This window comes from Schistocerca piceifrons, chromosome 2 (assembly GCF_021461385.2).
Source record: "Schistocerca piceifrons isolate TAMUIC-IGC-003096 chromosome 2, iqSchPice1.1, whole genome shotgun sequence".
Lineage (NCBI taxonomy): Eukaryota > Metazoa > Arthropoda > Insecta > Orthoptera > Acrididae > Schistocerca > Schistocerca piceifrons.
The window spans coordinates 111,281,839-111,301,482 of record NC_060139.1 but is presented as its reverse complement, the minus strand read 5'-3'; the positions used below and the strand labels follow the sequence as shown (position 1 = coordinate 111,301,482).

Below are 19,644 nucleotides of genomic sequence, written 5' to 3'. Positions count from 1 at the left end.
TGGTATTATACATTTTCTTTTTGTGGCAAGACAACTTTCAAATTTATTTTAAAATAAAATTGTGATTTATAACTGTGCCATTTCTCAGCATCCAGAAACAAATTTATCACCAATGTCATGTTTTATTATAGTTATGTAAGCAATTGAATTTTAATACTCCTCTAATATTTATGAGCAACTGGAGTGCAACAGATCAAAAAGTTGTTAATCTTTTTCAGCTTTTGGAAATCCAACAATTTCTCATTTATGTGAATATGTAAAACATAGTACAAAACAGTCTCATGAGATGATAATCATTTCAGCTAAACTGTATTTATGTAGAAGAATTATCTTAACCTCAAAGCACAACAGTAATTTAGACACACAAATAACATGAAATAAAACAAATTAGTTTCATTTCATAGATATTGCAATCTGAAATGTCTGTTGCAGATGATTGCTGGTTCTTAGCTCCTGCTGCATTCCTCACTCAGAAGCCGGACTTGTTCAGTTTTGTTGTGCCCTCTAATCAGGACATCGAATCAGGTATTTTGCATTTCAGGTGAGATCCTGATGGCATTGCATGTTTCCCAATTTTTCTTTTCCTACAAAAATTATTATTAATTTTTTTGGTAGTCAAGATTGTCCTCCTTTGGAAAATTTTGGAAAATAGAAGCTTTTGTAAACAGTAACAGTCTGTTCTCTCATTTCATACTCAGGTTTTTAATCAGATTAATGATATCTGAATTTTGCTGCAACATATTCAACTACTGTCCATACGTTGTTTCTGTAACAAATTTAAAATTGTTTTATTTGCTTATTTAGTGCTGCACTGCACTTCTAACTTTGATTTTGTTTATGTCAGCATTTTCATTCCTTATATCATTCCAGAAACATTTTCACAATGTTCTGCTTCTCTTTCTTCCTCTATAAGCTCACTGTTTCATCTATTTATGTACATGTGGTGTCTGTTCTTTCGGACATGTCTGAAAGAACAGACGCCACATGTATATAAATATATATGCCTTGACAACCATTAAGATAATTTCAATGCGGACACACTCACTTGCAGAATCTGCTTGAGGCTGTGAGAGATGAACATGGAAGAAAAGGGAAGCTACATAGGTAGTGTGTGACAAGTTGGAAATTTGAGATGGACAGGAAGGGTGTTTGGATAGCCGAAGCAGTTAAGACAAATGCTCATATAAAACAGGAAATCCAGGTTCAAGTCCTTGTTTGGCACAAACTTGTCTCTATTGAATTCATTTCAATTGCAGCCATCGTCAAAATTTCTATTTCATTTCATCATATTTTGTCTATCTTCTTTTGTCTTTGTTACTTTTACCCATCTTTTATTGAATTTTTGCTGTTTTTAACATGTTGTTTAGTTAATTCTTTAAACTTCTCTTATTTTCCTGCATAGAAGTACAATTTTCTTCTATTTTGAACATTACCTTTTTCGTTGAATATCTGAGCTACAGCTTTTCCTACATTTGAAAAACTGATATTGAGGTCCAGTCACCTTTGGCTATTGATCTCCTTATGTATTTTTCAACTCCATTTTCTTCAGCACTAACCAACTTTAATCACCTAGAGGATTTCTAGCTACACACTAAATCACTACCGTACTGTTTATTGTGTCAAAGAACTGAAACAAGGCCAGATCGAAACACTGAGAAAATACTTGCTTTTTATTTAAGAGTTTAGTATTCAAAATAGCAATGAATCTCAGAATTGGCTAAAAAATGTTCGGTGCAAACAACAAAAAATGGAAGATCTGGGATTGGAATAATAATGTGAATTAGGTTAAATTGCTGCTCAGCACATATAGGAGGCACTGAACAGCAGACAGGCAGGTTTTATGTATGCAGACGTTTCAATAAAAGATTCAATTTGTCTTCGAAGCAGCTGGAAGCAGACACTTGTTGTACAAAGTGGTTCTTGCATAGAAATATTCAAAACCCAGGAGAGATTATAAGAAAAAAAGCATATGAATTGCTTCTTTTGGGGTTCAAACAGGGACACAAGTATATCAAAATATGACCTAGTCCATGAAATATTAATTGCTGATCTTCAAAAGTGTCTACCTAGTCTGCTTTTCACCAAAAGATTACGTTTTATAAATGAAAACTGTGGTTTATTATGACATTTTATATTCCAGCATGATGTGGGATGATGGAGCGATGAAATAACTTCATCTAAACTGAAATGGGTTATCTGTGCTCTTCCAGATACAAACATGGACATATCTGTGAGATGTAATAATTGATGTATTTAGAATTACTGAAGTCTTTGGCAGTAATAATATGCTTCTTCTGGAATCTACCCAGATATCCTCAAATCAAACTATTAATGCAGAAGTTCTCACTCACATGACACAGGCACTGGAAGAACACAGAGTATATATATAAAAACAAAGATGATGTGACTTACCATACGAAAGCGCTGGCAGGTCGATAGAAACACAAACAGACACATACATACACACAAAATTCAAGCTTTCGCAACAAACTGTTGCCTCATCAGGAAAGAGGGAAGGAGAGGGAAAGACGAAAGGAAGTGGGTTTTAAGGGAGAGGGTAAGGAGTCATTCCAATCCCGGGAGCGGAAAGACTTACCTTAGGGGGAAAAAAGGATGGGTATACACTCGCACACACACACACATATCCATCCACAAATATACAGACACAAGCAGACATATTTAAAGACAAAGAGTTTGGGCAGAGATATGTGTGTGTGTGCGAGTGTATACCCGTCCTTTTTTCCCCCTAAGGTAAGTCTTTCTGCTCCCGGGATTGGAATGACTCCTTACCCTCTCCCTTAAAACCCACTTCCTTTCATCTTTCCCTCTCCTTCCCTCTTTCCTGATGAGGCAACAGTTTGTTGCGAAAGCTTGAATTTTGTGTGTATGTATGTGTCTGTTTGTGTTTCTATCGACCTGCCAGCGCTTTCGTATGGTAAGTCACATCATCTTTGTTTTTAAATATATTTTTCCCGCGTGGAATGTTTCCCATAAAAAAACAAAGATGATGAGACTTACCAAACAAAAGCGCTGGCAGGTCGATAGACACACAAACAAACACAAACACACACACAAAATTCTAGCTTTCGCAACCAACGGTTGCTTCATCAGGAAAGAGGGAAGGATAGGGAAAGACGATGTCTGCTTGTGTCTGTATATGTGTGGATGGATATGTGCGTGTGTGTGAGTGTATACCCGTCCTTTCTTCCCCCTAAGGTAAGTCTTTCCGCTCCCGGGATTGGAATGACTCCTTACCCTCTCCCTTAAAACCCACTTCCTTTCATCTTTCCCTCTCCTTCCCTCTTTCCTGATGAGGCAACAGTTTGTTGCGAAAGCTTGAATTTTGTGTGTATGTATGTGTCTGTTTGTGTTTCTATCGACCTGCCAGCGCTTTCGTATGGTAAGTCACATCATCTTTGTTTTTAAATATATTTTTCCCGCGTGGAATGTTTCCCATAAAAAAACAAAGATGATGAGACTTACCAAACAAAAGCGCTGGCAGGTCGATAGACACACAAACAAACACAAACACACACACAAAATTCTAGCTTTCGCAACCAACGGTTGCTTCATCAGGAAAGAGGGAAGGATAGGGAAAGACGATGTCTGCTTGTGTCTGTATATGTGTGGATGGATATGTGCGTGTGTGTGAGTGTATATATATATATATAAAAAAATAGAGGGAAACATTCCACGTGGGAAAAATATATCTAAAAACAAAGATGATGGGACTTACCAAACAAAAGCGCTGGCAGGTCGATAGACACACAAACAAACACAAACATACACACAAAATTCAAACTTTCGCAACAAACAGTTGCTTCATCAGGAAAGAGGGAAGGAGAGGGAAAGACGAAAGGATGTGGGTTTTAAGGGAGAAGGTAATGAGTCATTCCAATCCCGGGAGCGGAAAGACTTACCTTAGGGGGAAAAAAGGACAGGTATACACTCGCACACACACATATCCCTGGGATACACACACATATCTCTGGGATATGTGTGTGTGTGCATGTGTGCGAGTGTATACCTGTCCTTTTTTCCCCCTAAGGTAAGTCTTTCCGCTCCCGGGATTGGAATGACTCCTTACCCTCTCCCTTAAGACCCACATACTTTCGTCTTTCCCTCTCCTTCCCTCTTTCCTGATGAAGCAACCGTTGGTTGCGAAAGCTTGAATTTTGTGTGTATGTTTGTGTTTGTTTGTGTGTCTATCAATCTGCCAGCGCTTTCGTTTGGTAAGTCACATCATCTTTGTTTTTAGATATATTTTTCCCACATGGAATGTTTCCCTTATACTCTGTGTTTGTGTTTATTTGTGTATCTATCAACATACCAACGCTTTCGTTTGGTAAGTCACATCATCTTTATAAAAACCATTTAAATTCCAAAACCTCTTGTCATCTGAGTGCCATGCCTTCAACAAAAACAACTGGTATGTGCCAGTAATACCCAACGTTACTTGGAAGATTGTAATTCAGTTTATTTCCAATAACATTTTTGCTGCCCATTATTTGCTATTGTTGCCAACAACCTTGCTGACGTGGTAACACCAGTTCCCGTCAGATCACCAAAGTTAAGCGCTGTTGGGCTGGGCTAGCACCTGGATGGCTGACCATCAGGTCTGCTGAGCGCTGTTGGCAAGTGGGTTGCACTCAGCCCTTGTGAGGCAAACTGAGGAGCTATTTGATTGAAAAGGAGTGCCTCTGGTCTCGGAAACTGACATACGGCCAGAAGAGTTGTGTACTGACCACATAACCCTCCATTTCCGCATCCAGTGACGCCTATGGGCTGAGGATAACACGGCGGCCTGTCGGTACCGTTAGGCCTTCATGGCCTGTTTGGGAGGAGTTAGTTAGTTTTCTTATTTGCTGTTGTTGGAGAAAGTACTACAATAATAAACAAACTGTATCACATAAAGTGTAAATAATAAAATTCAATACTGTGCATGAACAATAACCAGTAGTTTTTATGTTGATCATGAAATAATTGTATTAAGCCTTCAGCATAACATGAAAACTAACAAAGGAATTTTTTATTTGATTATTTCCACAAAAATCACTATTGTTGTATAGTGTACTTTCCTTTTGGAGAACATAAATGACATTAAGTAACAGTTTGTACTTGGAAGCATATAGTGTGGTGTATCTGTTTGGGGATCTGGTATGGACAGATAGTGCCTGTCTGTGATGTCTCTCATGATAATGGAAAAGTGGCTGAATGTCACTTTAGACAGCCCATTGATGGATGGTTATACTGTACAGACAGACACCTTTTTGTGTACAAAGGGAAACAGCTATTCAAGTGGAGAAGTTTCCTACCGTTCACCTAAACATTGTCACTCCTGCACTCCTCCTTGCCTTGATATCAAGTTGTTTCTGCCCATTCTCTTCATTCCTTCCCTGCACCCCCCACCCCATCCTTCTAACACAGACACCTCTTCTCTCTATCCCTTTTCTGTTTATAAGTTGTGTACCCTCCAGATTGTTTACTTAACTGTCTCCCTCTTTCTGATCCATTCCTCCTGCCTCTGTCTTTCCAAGCCTGTACTTGGACATACAGTCTGCTCTCCCATTCCTATTCTATTTGCTTGATATGCTTCCCCTCCCTATCTCTCACCAACCCTTGTGCCCACTTTTTCCATATTCATCTCACTCCCTTGGACCAAGAAAACCACTTGGTTTATTTGGGCCATTTCTTCCATTGTAACACAGTTGTTGTTGTTGTTGTTGTTGTTGTTGTTGTGGTCTTCAGTCCTGAGACTGGTTTGATGCAACTCTCCATGCTACTCTATCCTGTGCAAGCTTCTTCATCTCCCAGTACTTACTGCAACCTACATCCTTCTGGATCTGCTTAGTGTATTCATCTCTTGGTCTCCCTCTACGATTTTTACCCTCCACGCTGCCCTCCAATGCTAAATTTGTGATCCCATGATGCCTCAGAATGTCCCCTACCCACCGATCCCTTCTTCTTGTCAAGTTGTGCCATAAACTCCTCTTCTTCCCCAATTCTATTCAATACCTCCTCATTAGTTATGTGATCTACCCATCTAATCTTCAGCATTCTTCTGTAGCACCACATTTCGAAAGCTTCTATTCTCTTCTTGTCTAAACTATTTATCGTCCATGTTTCACTTCCATACATGGCTACACTCCATACAAAAACTTTCAGAAATGACTTCCTGACACTTAAATCTATAATCAATATTAACAAATTTCTCTTCTTCAGAAACACTTTCCTTGCCATTGACAGCCTACATTTTATATCCTCTCTACTTCGACCATCTCAGTTATTTTGCTCCTCAAATAGCAAAACTCCTTTACTACTTTAAGTGTCTCATTTCCTAATCTAATTCCCTCAGCATCACCCGACTTAATTCGACTACATTCCATTATCCTCATTTTGCTTTTGTTGAAGTTCATCTTATATCCTCCTTTCAAGACACTGTCCATTCCGTTCAGCTGCTCTTCCAGGTCCTTTGCTGTCTCTGACAGAATTACAATGTCATCGGTGAACCTCAAAGTTTTTACTTCTTTTCCATGGATTTTAATACCTACTCTGAATTTTTCTTTTGTTTCCTTTACTGCTTGCTCAATATACAGATTGAATAACATCGGGGAGAGGCTACAACCCTGTCTCACTCCCTTCCCACCCACTGGATCCCTTTCATGCCTCTCAACTCTTATAACTGCCATCTGGTTTCTGTACAAATTGTAAATAGCCTTTCGCTCCCTGTATTTTACCCCTGCTACCTTTAGAATATGAAAGAGAGTATTCCAGCCAACATTGTCAAAAGCTTTCTCTAAGTCTACAAATGCTAGAAACATAGGTTTGCCTTTCCTTAATCTTTCTTCTAAGATAAGTCGTAAGGACAGTATTGCCTCACGTGTTCCAACATTTCTATGGAATCCAAACTGATCTTCCCTGAGGTCAGCTTCTACCAGTTTTTCCATTCGTCTGTAAAGAATTTGCATTAGTACCTTGCAGCTGTGACTTATTAAACTGATAGTTCGGCAATTTTCACATCTGTCAACACCTCCTTTCTTTGGGATTGGAATTATTATATTCTTCTTGAAGTCTGAGGGTATTTTGTCTGTCTCATACAGCTTGCTCACCAGATGGTAGAGTTTTGTCAGGACTGGCTCTCCCAAGGTCGTCAGTAGTTCTAATGGAATGTTTTCTACTCCCGGGGCCTTGTTTCGACTCAGGTCTTTCAGTGCTCTGTCAAACTCTTCACGCAGTCTCGTATCCCCCATTTCATTTTCATCTACATCCTCTTCCATTTCCATAATATTGTCCTCAAGTACATCACCCTTGCATAGACCCTCTATATACTCCTTCCACCCTTCTGCTTTCCCTTCTTTGCTTAGAACTATGTTTCCATTTGAGCTCTGATATTCATACAAGTGGTTCTCTTTTCTCCAAATGTCTCTTTAATTTTCCTGTAGGCAGTACCTATCTTACCCCCAGTGAGAAAGCCTCTACATCCTTACATTTGTCCTCTAGCCATCCCTGTTAGCCATTTTGCACTTCCTGTCGATCTCATTTTTAAGATGTTTGTATTCCTTTTTGCCTGCTTCATTTACTGCATTTTTATATTTTCTCCTGTCATCAATTAAATTCAATATTTCTTCTGTTACCCAAGGATTTCTACTAGCCCTCATCTTTTTACCTACTTGATCCTCTGCTGCCTTCACTACTTCATCCCTCAGAGCTACCCATTCTTCTTCTACTGTATTTATTTCCCCCATTTCTGTCAATTGTTCTCTTATGCTCTCCCTGAAACTACGTACAACCTCTGGTTTAGTCAGTTTATCCAGGTCCCATCTCCTTAAATTCCCACCTTTTTGCAGTTTCTTCAGTTTTAATCTACAGTTCATAATCAATAGATTGTGGTCAGAGTCCACATCTGCCCCTGGAAATGTCTTACAGTTTAAAACCTGGTTCCTAAATCTCTGTCTTACCATTATATAATCTATCCGATACCTTCTAGTATCTCCAGGATTCTTCCATGTATACAACCTTCTTTTATGATTCTTGAACCAAGTGTTAGTTATGGTTAAGTTATGCTCTGTGCAAAATTCTACCAGACGACTTCCTCTTTCATTTCTTCCCCCCAATCCATATTCACCTACTATGTTTCCTTCTCTCCCTTTTCCTGCTCTCAAATTCCAGTCACCCATGACTATTAAATTTTACATCTCGCTTCACTACCTGAATAATTTCTTTTATCTCATCATACATTTCATCAATTTCTTGATCATCTGCAGAGCTAGTTGGCATATAAACTTGTACTACTGAAGTAGGTGTGGGCTTCATGTCTATCTTGGCCACAATAATGCGTTCACTATGCTGTTTTTAGTAGCTTACCCGCACTCCTATTTTTTTATTCATTATTAAACCTACTCCTGCATTACCCCTATTTGATTTTGTATTTATAACCCTGTATTCACCTGACCAAAAGTCTTGTTCCTCCTGCCACCAAACTTCGCTAATTCCCACTATATTTAACTTTAACCTATCCATTTCCCTTTTTAAATTTTCTAACCTACCTGCCCGATTAAGGGATCTGACATTCCATGCTCCGATCCGTAGAATGCCAGTTTTCTTTCTCCTGATAACACAGTAGTGCTTTCATATTCTGTTGACAGGTTTTGGCAGGAAGATGAAGGTTTATGGGTTGATGTAGTAATAGATGATCGTCTTCCAGCACAACAAGATGAAATCACTGGAAATTGGAATCTCATCTATGCCAGATCAGGACAAGATCAACAGTATTGGTGCCCTCTGCTTGAAAAAGCATTTGCAAAGTAAGATTCAACTACTTTTGTGACTTCCTGCTGTGTATGACATAGACAAAAACATTTATAGAAAAATGTTCTCTCTATTACTTTCTACATATGGACATACCAATTTATTCTCTAATAATAAAGTTAAAGTTTCACAATAACGGAATTTCTGGATGAGAATGACAAACAAAAATGAGGAAAATATTTTGTTTAGTGTATTACATTATTACATAAAATAAATATAGTCTTAATTTTGTTTGCAATGCTAGAATGAAGAAAATTAATCTGGTAACCAGATTTGATAAGTTAGCTCATCTTGCTCTGTATGTTGCAATATGTGAGATGACAGCACACACCAGGAAGTTGTTGTGAACATATCCCATCTCTTAACTAAACACATGAAAATTGTAACACCAAGAGATTTTGTACCACACAAATTACTTTTGTTATAAATAATGGAAGGAGTAACTGTAACAATTCACCATGCAGTTGAGCAATTTGTTATGGGCAGGCAAGTAAACAAATCTGGAAACATTGCTAGCTTTCAGTTGAACATCTAGCTAATAATATCTAGCAATCTTTTTTTTTTTTTTTTTTTTTTTTTTTTTTTTTAAGTGGCTATCTGTCACTAACACCTTTTCAATGTGATAAGTAGCAATCAATCCTTTCATATTGTATTATATTATATGAATTTTTACCATAACTCCTTCCATTATCTACATCTTACTTGGAACTTTCCATTACAGTTTTTATAAGAGAGTCATGTTGAAATTTTCCGTTTTCTTAAAACCTTACTTCTCACAGAAATCCCCTACAAGTTGTGTGAACGATCAGTGCTGGTGCTGATGGTTTAAATTAAGGGACTTCCACAGCATAGTTATCAGGTCAGCACTCACAAAATGTTCATGTGGGACACACTGGTTAAAATTTAATAACATGAAAATGAATAAATCAGCTATCAAAAAGCTTCCATTCTCCACTGAAAGGCAATGTAGTCTCATAAAATTCTCTCTCTCTGTTTTGAACTATCCTTAAACTTGCAGACTAGGTTTTTTATCAGTAACATCTTTCTAAATACTGTTTTAACCACAGGAAATCGCTACATACAGTCACACCTATGTAACAGAGTTAAAAGTAAACCTGCATTCCCAGTGCAGATCAACAGAGCACACTGTCTGTCCAATCATGAACTGTATAATCTGACTCATCCACATTGCTCAATCTATGAGGGCTATCCACAAAGTACATTACATTTTGGAATTAAAAATAAATAAAGTATTGAAATTTTTTTTTATTATATACAGATGAAAGCCACACTTAAATACTACTTTTCTACGTAGTTGCCATTTAAATTAAGGCACTTACCGTAGCGATGGACGAGCTTGGAAATTCCTTCGTCGTAAAATTCGGCCGCCTGCGCCTTCAACCACGTGGCGACTGTCTTTTGAGACAGAAAAGGTGTGATTTTTGTGGATTTCCTGGAAAGAGGCACTACAATAAACTCTCAAAGGTATTGCCAAACTCTGCACAACCTCAGAAGAGCAATACAAAACAAGCGCAGGGGAAAGTTGGGCTCAAAGATCTTGCTGATTCACGACAACGCCCGGGCCCACACGGCAAATGCCACTCGTGAAGTTCTCGAATCTTTTAAGTGGGAGTTGTTTCCTTATCTGCCGTACAGTCCCGACCTGGCACCGAGCGACTTCCACTTATTCCCAGCAATGAAGAAGTGGTTGGGTATGCAGCGTTTTGATGACGACACACAGCATCAAGAAGAGGTAACCACGTGGTTGAAGGCGCAGGCAGCCGAATTTTACGACGAAGGAATTTCCAAGCTCGTCCATCGCTACGATAAGTGCCTTAATTTAAATGGCAACTATGTAGAAAAGTAGTATTTAAGTGTGGCTTTCATCTGTATATAATTAAAAAAATTCCAATTCTTTATTTATTTTTAATTCCAAAACGTAATGTACTTTGTAGATAGCCCTCGTATTAATAGGCCTCAAAGAGCCAACCAGGATTGTATGCAACGATCTCCACATGATCAGTTTGGCCTCTAGATAGTCAATTAAAAAAAAAAAAATCATCATGCTGTGCGAAGAAGGTGGCAAAGGAACAACCAGAATTGAACTTGGATCAGAGGTTAAACTTCCTGGCTGATTGAAACTGTGTGCTGGACTGAGAGTCAAACTCAGGATCTGTGCTTTTTATGGGCACATGCTCTACTGACTGAATTACCCAAGTATGCCCTCATGACCTGACCTCACAGCTAAACTTCTGCTAGAACCTCATCTCCTACCTTTCAGACTTCACAGCAGTTCTCCTGCAAAGCTTGCTGGACTAGTGCTCGTGGAAGACAAGATATTGCACAGACATGGCTTAGTCACAGCCTAGAGGATGTTTCCAGAATGAATTTTTCACTCTGCAGTGGAGTGTACACTGATACAAAACTATTTTGGATTAATTAGTCAGTTTCTCTTCTTGAACTGGCACTATGTATGGATGTCAGATGCCTCTCATTGCTATCAACAGTAATTTGAGTAAGGTGCACTACCAGGAGAGCATCCTTCAACATGTTGTCCACTTCTACAGTCAACATTTTGACAATGGGTATGTTTTCTAAGATGATAATTGAAGTATATGCAGGACTGGGCCCCTGCCTATTCAGCCACAACACTCACGGATGTGCTTCGCTTCACCTCCTGAGGTTGTTTGTAAACAGAAGATTCACTGGGCTGTTTACTGCCAAACCTCCTGCAGCCGTCACAGCATCTGGGGGCACAAGCTACATCCAGTATGTGGTGCGCAGATTGCGGTAAATAGCACTGCAGTGACAGGCACCTATTTATGTTCGTGCGATCACTTGACCTTGTGACACTGCACTATATTCCTCTGCTGTTGGGTACTTAGGTCATCGCTCATCCCTTCGACAATGAGTTACACTGAAGTTTACCTGGCACCTGTTGTAAGTTGATGGTTCATGTGGTTGCCACTAGGGGTCTCCCTGGTGCAGGTACCTTTCTAGCTAGTTCATTACCCAGTGTGCGTCCACCCAATATGGCACTAACACTCTCACTAAATCTTCTGGATTTCATACAGATCTACATCAAAATGTTAATGCTTCATTTATGTGTAGCCTAAAGATGCTATCATGAATGACAAAGCAACTGAGTGTATATCCTGCTTATAACCATCTACTGAACAACCAGAATATTAAAATTTAGGTACATTCACTTGAAATCAAAGGCAACATACCTGTAAAAAATCCAGACAATTGTAGAAGCATTCTTGTGCTCATATTATCCAATGATGAATCTAAATCTGTATTCTGCATATGACTGTGAAGTACATGGCAGAGGGTGCATCCCACTGTAAAAGTTATCAGGATTTCTTCCCATTCCATTTACATATGGAGTGCAGGGAAAAACTATTGTTTAAATGGCTCCGTGTGTGCTGAATTAATATAATCTTGTCCTCGTGATCCCTATGGGACCAATAAGTAGGCTGTTGTAGTATATCCTTTGAGCCATCATTTAAAGCCAGTTCTTAAAGCTTTATAAGTAGTCTTTCTCTCGATAGTTTATGTCTGTCTTCAAGAGTCTGCCAGTCCAGCTTCTTCAGCATCTCTGTAACTCTCTCCCATGACAGTTCATGCTGCCTTTCTCTGTGTATGTTCAATATCTCCTGTTAGTCCTGTTTGGTGTGGATCCCACACACTTTAGCAAGATTCTAGGTTGGGTCACATGAGTGATTTGTCAGCAATCTCCTTTGTAGACTGATTAAATTTCACCAGTATTCTACCAATAAACTTAAGTCACCACCTGCTTTAACCATGACTGAGCCTATATGAACATTGTAACAATATTATGGAAAGGATAGATGCTACTCATGATATAGAGGAGATACTGAGTCACAGAAAGGCACAACAAAAAGAATGTCACAAAAGCTTTCGGCCAACAAGGCCTTTGTCAAAAATAGACGACAAACACTCACGCAAACACACGCATGACCACAGTCTCTGGCAGCTGAAGCCCTGCTACAAGTAACAGCAGCAGCAGTGTATGATGGGAGAGGCAACTGGGTGGGGGTAAGGAGGAGGCTGGAGTGGGGAGGGATAGCAGGGTAGGGGTGGGGGATGGTGATGTGCTGGTGATGTGCTGCTGGAGAGCATGCAGGGGTGAGGTGGGGAGAGGATAGGGCAGCTCGGTGCAGTCGGGAGGTTAGAAAGGCAGGGGAGAGAGATTTGGGGGGGGGGGGGAGTAGTGGAAAAGGAGAGAAGTAAAAAGACTAGGTTCTAGGGGCTAGATGAGTGAGGGCGATGACTAACGAAGGTTGAAGCCAGGAGGGTTACGGGAATGTAGGATATTTTGCAGGGAGAGTTCCCACCTTTGCATTTCAAAAAAGCTGGTGTTGGTGGGAAGGATCCATATGGCACAGTTTGTGAAGCAGTCATTGAAATGAAGGATGTCGTGTTGGGTGGTATGCTCTGTAACAGGGTGGTCCAGTTGTTTCATGGCCACAATTTGCCTGTGGCCATTCACGCAGACAGACAGCTTGTTGGTTGTCATGCCCACATAGAATACAACACAGTGGTTGCACCTTTGCAACACAGTGGTTGCACCTTAGCTTGTAGGTCATGTGACTGGTTTCACAGGTAGCCCTGCCTTTGATGGGACAGGTGATGTTTGTGACCAGACTGGGGTAGGTGGTGGTGGGAGCGGGGGGGGGGGGGGGGGGGGGGGTGGATGTGTGGGACACGTCTTGCATATTACAGGGGTATGAGCCATGAGGTAAGGGGTTGGGAGAAGGGGTTGTGTAGGGATAGATGGGTATATCGTGTAGGTTCAGTGGATGGGAGAATATCACTGTGGGAGGGGCGGGAAGGATAATGGGCAGGACGTTTCCCATTTCAGGGCATGACGAGAGGTAGTTGAAACCCTGGCAGAGAATGTCCTGGGTGGTACTGAGTTATGAGAGGAATTCTCCTCTGTGGCCAGATGGTGAGGCTTTGGGAGGTGGCAGGTGACTGTTTTTGTACAAGGTTGGGATGATGATTATGGTCTGTAAAGGCTTCAGTGAGACCCTCAGTATATTTCGAGAGGGACCGTTCATCACTACAGATGCGACGACAACGGGTGGCTAGGCTGTATGGAAGGGACTTCTTGGTATGGAACAGGTGGCAGCTGTTGGAAGTGGAGGTACTGCTGGTGCTTAGTGGGTTTGATTAGTGATATGGACAGAGGTACAGATGTAGCCATCTTTGAGGTGGAGGTCAACATCTGGGAAGGTGGCTTGTTCAGTTGAGAAGGACCAGGTGAAGTGAATGGAGGAAAAGCTGAAGAGGTTCTGGAGGAATGTAGAGAAGTTGTACTTACCCTCAATCCAAATCGCAAAGGTGTCATCAATGAATCTGAACCAGGTTAGGGGTTAGGGTTTCAGATGTTTAGGAAGGATTCCTCTACATGGCCCATGAATAGGTTGGCATACGATGGTGCCATGCGGGTGCCCATAGCTGTACCCGGATTTGTTTGTAGGTAATGCCTTCAAAAGAGAAGTAATTGTGGGTGAGGATATTGTTGGTCATTGTGACTAGGAAGGAGGTTGTTGGTTTGGAATCCGTTGGGCGTTGGGAAAAGTAGTGTTCAATAGCAGTAAGCCCTTGGACATTAGGAATGTTAGTGTAAAGGGAGGTGGCACCAATAGTGACGAGCAAGGTACCATGTGGTAAAGGGACAGGAACTGTGGAGAGTCAGTGGAGGAAATAGTTGGTATCTTTTATGTAGGAGGGTAGGTTCTGGGTAATAGGTTGAAGGTGGTGTTTTACAAGAGCAGAGATTCTCAGGGCACAGCACCTGGCCACAATAGGGCATCCTGGGTGGTTGGGTTTATGGACTTTTGGGAAGCATTTAGAATGTAGGACTGCGGGGAATGGTAGTGGTGAAGAGAGAGATCCGACTCATTGATATATCATACGATACTATGTTTTCTCATTTTATGAAGTGCACAATTTTACATTCCTAAACATTTAAAATATGTTACACATCTTTGCACCATTTTGAATTCTTATCAAAATCTGACTCAATATTTATGCAGCTTATTTCAGACAGTACTTTATTATAGATATCTGTATTATCTGCAGCGGGTCTGAGGGTACTATTAATATTATCTGCAATGTCGTTAATATACCACATAAATGGCAAGGCTGCCAATATACTTCCCTGGGGCGCTTCCAAAATAACTACTACATCTGTCAATGACTCTCCAACCAGAAACTTGGTACATCCTCCCTACCAAAAAATACTAAGTCCAGCCACAAATTTCGCTTGATATTCCATATGATCACACTTTTTATAATAAGTGTAGATGTGGGACTGAGTCAAATGCTTTTCAGATATTGAGGAATACTGCACTACTTGACTGCCTTGAGCCAAGGCTTTCAGTGTGTCACATGTGAAAGGTGCGAGTTGGGTTTCACACAATCGATGTTTTTGGAATCTATTATGGTTGGCATGGAGAGGTCATTTCATATGAGATACCTTATTATGTTTCAGCTCAGAATATGTTCTAAGATTCAACAACAAATGGATGTTACAGATATTGGATGGGAGTGACCCATGCTTTTTCTCAATTACTCAGCACAGTGTTTTGTTTGAGGGATCTACAACACATTATAGTTAAAAGGAGGTGCTAACTGAGCTGCAAATTCAGTACAGAATCTGACAGGGTTGCCATTGAGCCCTGGAGCTTTGTTCAATTTTAACGATTTCAGCTACTTCTCAATGCCACTGACATTACTAATATTTATTTCACTTACTTTTTCGGTGGTACAAGAATTATACTGGGACAATACTCCCAAGTTTTCTTTTGTAAAGGAACATTTGAAAACAGGGTTAAGCATTTCTGCTTTTGCTTTGCCACCCTCAACTTCAGTTCTTGTGTCTTCCACAAGTAAATGGATACTAACTTTGGCGCCACTAACAATCCTTTACATACAACTTCCCAAACCACTTCCATAAATTGCCTTAATACATACCTCCTCCACGTAGTTGTTCAATAATTGTTGTAACCAGACATAGTCACTTATAGAGATTCAAAATTACACATGTGGAATGTTTATTTCACTTCTAAAAAAAGAAATAACCCAAATAGAATGTGATCTGGTCTGTAATGTGAGTACTGCTGGTAGAAACATTAGCCATCCTTTCAATAATTATCTTTACATGAAACATGTTTTCTGTGTAAGCAAGAAAATTCATCTTCGAGAAAATTTGTTTCATATTTAAATTTCTTCATTCAATGTAAAAACAGTGCACATGCAAAACAGAATAAACATGAGAAGATGCATGTACTCAAGGAGCTGTTCTTTTTTTTTTTCTTTTCTTTTTAATCTACAGATCTGAAGGTGATACAAACCCTTCCATCATTTCATATTGTTGAAACTCAATTCAATTAGATTTGTTGTTGCTATCATTCACATTTCTTGGGAAGGTAAAAGTGCATCAGAATGCAGCCCTACTCAATACCTTCAGAGTGTCACTCATAGATAGGTTTTGTGAGTAATAGTACTAGTAGTAGTAGTTATCGCTGTCGTCTTCAGTAAAAAGACTGGTTTGACACTGCTCACCATGCTGGTGTATCCTGTGCAAGCCTTTTCATCTCCAAATAACTACTGCACTCTACAGCTGATTGAACATAATCACTGTTGTCAAGTTCCGGCCTCCCTCTACAGTCTTTACTCCTCACATTTGCCTCCATTACCATACTGATGATTTCTTGATGCCTCACGATGCGTCCCATCAATTAAACCATTCTACCATAAACTTCATTTCTTCCATTCCATTCATTTAGTACTCTTCATTAGTCATTCAATCTAACCATATAATCTTCAGCATCGTGCTGTAGCTCTACATTTCTTAAGCTTCTATCCTTTACTTTTCTGTATTGTTTATCATCCATATTTCACTTGTTGTACACTCCAGACAAGTAGTTTCAGAAGGACTACCTAACACTCAAATTTTATAACTCTCTTTTGGAAGGAATTTTCCTGCCATTGCATTTGCATTTTATATCCTCTTTACTTGAGACATTGTTAAGTTATTTCGCTGCAGAAGTACCTAACCTCATAGACTACTTTTAATGTCTCATGGGATAATCTAACTCCCTCAACATTACCTAGTGTGTCAGTCTACATTCCATTACTCTTGTTTTACTTTTTTCATCTTGTAACATCTTTTGAAGACATTCTCCAACCTGTTCAACTGATCTTCTGTGCCCTTTGCCGTCTCCAACAGCATCTTTTTTAAACTGTGTAAAATGTGTATACTGTTGTAATAAGATCCACCTGAGCTGCTTTCTTTTACAATTTATTTGTCACCACCAGTTTATGGGTCATTCGTGTGCCCTCAGACACACACACACACACACACACACACACACACACACACACACACAATTTACATTTGTACTTTTGCTTTGGCATATTTGTGCATGACTGTTACAATATCTTAGTTTTTCTTTCCTGTTAGCTCAAGAAACAGTCTTAATAGAGCCAGGGATGAGCTACAACCCTGTCTCACTCTAATCTCCATTACTGCTTCCCTTTCATGTCCATTTACTCTTATAAGTTCTGTCTGGTGTCTGTACGAGCTGCATATAACATTTTGCTCCCTGTATTTTATCGCTGCTGCTTTCAAATTGTCAAAGAGTTTATTTCAGTCAGGATTGTCAAAAGCCTTCTCTAAACCTGCTGATGCTATAAATACATGCTTGCCTTTCCTCACTGTACATTCTAAGACAAGTCAACAAAAGTAGCTTAGAAGCATATATCCTCGGTGTAGTGAAGCACTTAGTAAAGACAAGTCTTCTGTATTCTGATACAATAACTCTGTACTTTGCAGTCATATACAACCTCTTGCTAGATGAAAGATTCATACCAAGAGACTGAAATTTTGCACAGGGCACACCAATACTCAAGAAAGAAAGCAGGAGTAATCAGCTGATTACAAGCCCATATCACTAATGTTTGTTTGCAGTAGGAGTTTGGAACATATACTGTGTTTGAACATTATGAATTATGTCAAAGGTCTATTGATACACAGTCAGCATGGACTCAGAAAATATCATTCTTGTGAAATACAACTAGCTCTTTATTCACACTAAGTAATGAGTGCTATTGACTGGGGATCTCAAATTGATTCCGCATTTCTAGGTTTCAACAAGTGGTGACAAAAGCCTTAATAATTTTGTATTTCCAGAAGACTTTTGATACTATTCCTTGTAAGAGACTTCTAATCACATTCTGTGCCTATTGAATATCACTTCAGCCGTGCTGCCGGATCTGAGATTTCCTCTCACAAAGATCACAGCACATAGTAATCAATAGAAAATTGATGAGTAAGACAGAAATGACATCCGAGATTCCTCACGGAAGCATTATAGGCCCTCTGCTGTTCCTAATCTACATAAACGATTTAGGAGATAATCTGAAAGCTCTCTTTGTTTGCAGGTGATGCTGTCATTTGACTTACTTCTTGATTTAATTCCTTTTACTCTGATATGGAGCATAGGGCACATATTAGAGCTCTCCAGCTGACCCTGTTTGTTGCCATCTTCTTGATGTTACTCCAGGATTGGCCAACGGCTGCCACCTCACCTACAACAGTCCTGCACCAAGTTGACCTCGGCCTGCCTGTCCTCCTTGCTCCTTGTGGGTTCCATTCTAAGGCCTGCTTTGGAATATGTTGGGGGCCTCTTCTCGGGGTGTGTCTAATCCATCTTCATTTCCCTTCTTTTACATTTATCTCGGCTTCCCATGGTTGGGTGTGTTGTCATAGTTCTTGGTTTGAGATAACATTTGGCCAGCATAATCCCAGAATCATCCTCAAACATTTATTGATGAAATGAAAGTTTGTACTCTTGTTTTAATTTGTGCTGTCACCTTCCACGTCTCACACCTGTAAAAGAGAACACATTTTACATTTGAGTCAAAGATTTTAAGCTTTACCTTGAACATCATTTCACAAGACGTCCAAACTGGTCACAGCTGGGCAAAGGCCCCTTTTGCCTTTTTGATCCTACTTTCAACGTCTTCTATCACCCCTCCATTTTTGGAAACAATACTTCCCAGATAAAAAACGCTCTTCACCCCCTCTTCTTTCACAGCTAGTGCATTCTTGCTTTTACTGTTCATCCTAAGCTCTTTAGTATTAGCTGTGTTTATTTTTACTCCAACTCTCTGAGCTTCTGTTTCCAATTCCTTAAGCTTCTCACTCATATCCTTGAAAGTGTGGGACAGAAGGCAGATGTTGTCCTCCAGGCTATCATATATAGTTCACTGTATACCTCTCCTTTTCTCCCTGGTTACCTTCTTCATGATGCCATCTAATGTCAGCAAAAACAGCAGTGATGAAAGCAAACAACCCTGCCTTACTCCAAAATTTAAGATGAATGGTTCTGAGAGATTCCCATCATGTTTCACCTGACAAATATATTCTCTGTATGTCATCTTCACGATACTGATTATCTTTGGAGGTGATCCATAACTCTGTATTGTTTTCCAGATGGCTTCACACTGCACCCTGTCAAAGGCTTTTTCAAAGTCAACAAAAGCCAGATACAAAGGAGAGCAGCGTTCCATGGATTGCTCAATAGTGATCCTCAAGGCGTTGATTTGGTCTGTGCATGATCTGCTTTATCTGAAACCAGCCTGTTCTTTCCTGAGCTTACTACCTGTGGGCACTCTGAGACAGTTTAAAACAATCTATAAAATACTTTACTGGGTATTGACGAAAGTGTGTTGCACTTTGTCAGGTCTCCTTTCTTGGGCAACAGGATAAGGATTCCCTTCCTCCAATCTTCCGAG

The 19,644-nt window shown here is 39.9% G+C and overlaps 1 protein-coding gene across 1 annotated transcript in view; it reads left to right on the top strand.

Annotated features, from left to right (window-relative positions):
• Positions 1-19,644, top strand: part of LOC124776955 (calpain-11-like) — a 205,493-nt gene that overhangs the window by 163,956 nt on the left and 21,893 nt on the right. The window contains exons 4-5 of the mRNA XM_047252188.1: positions 433-541; positions 8,646-8,804. Coding sequence (XP_047108144.1) covers positions 433-541; positions 8,646-8,804 — 268 coding nt within the window. The remainder of the gene's footprint in view (positions 1-432; positions 542-8,645; positions 8,805-19,644) is intronic.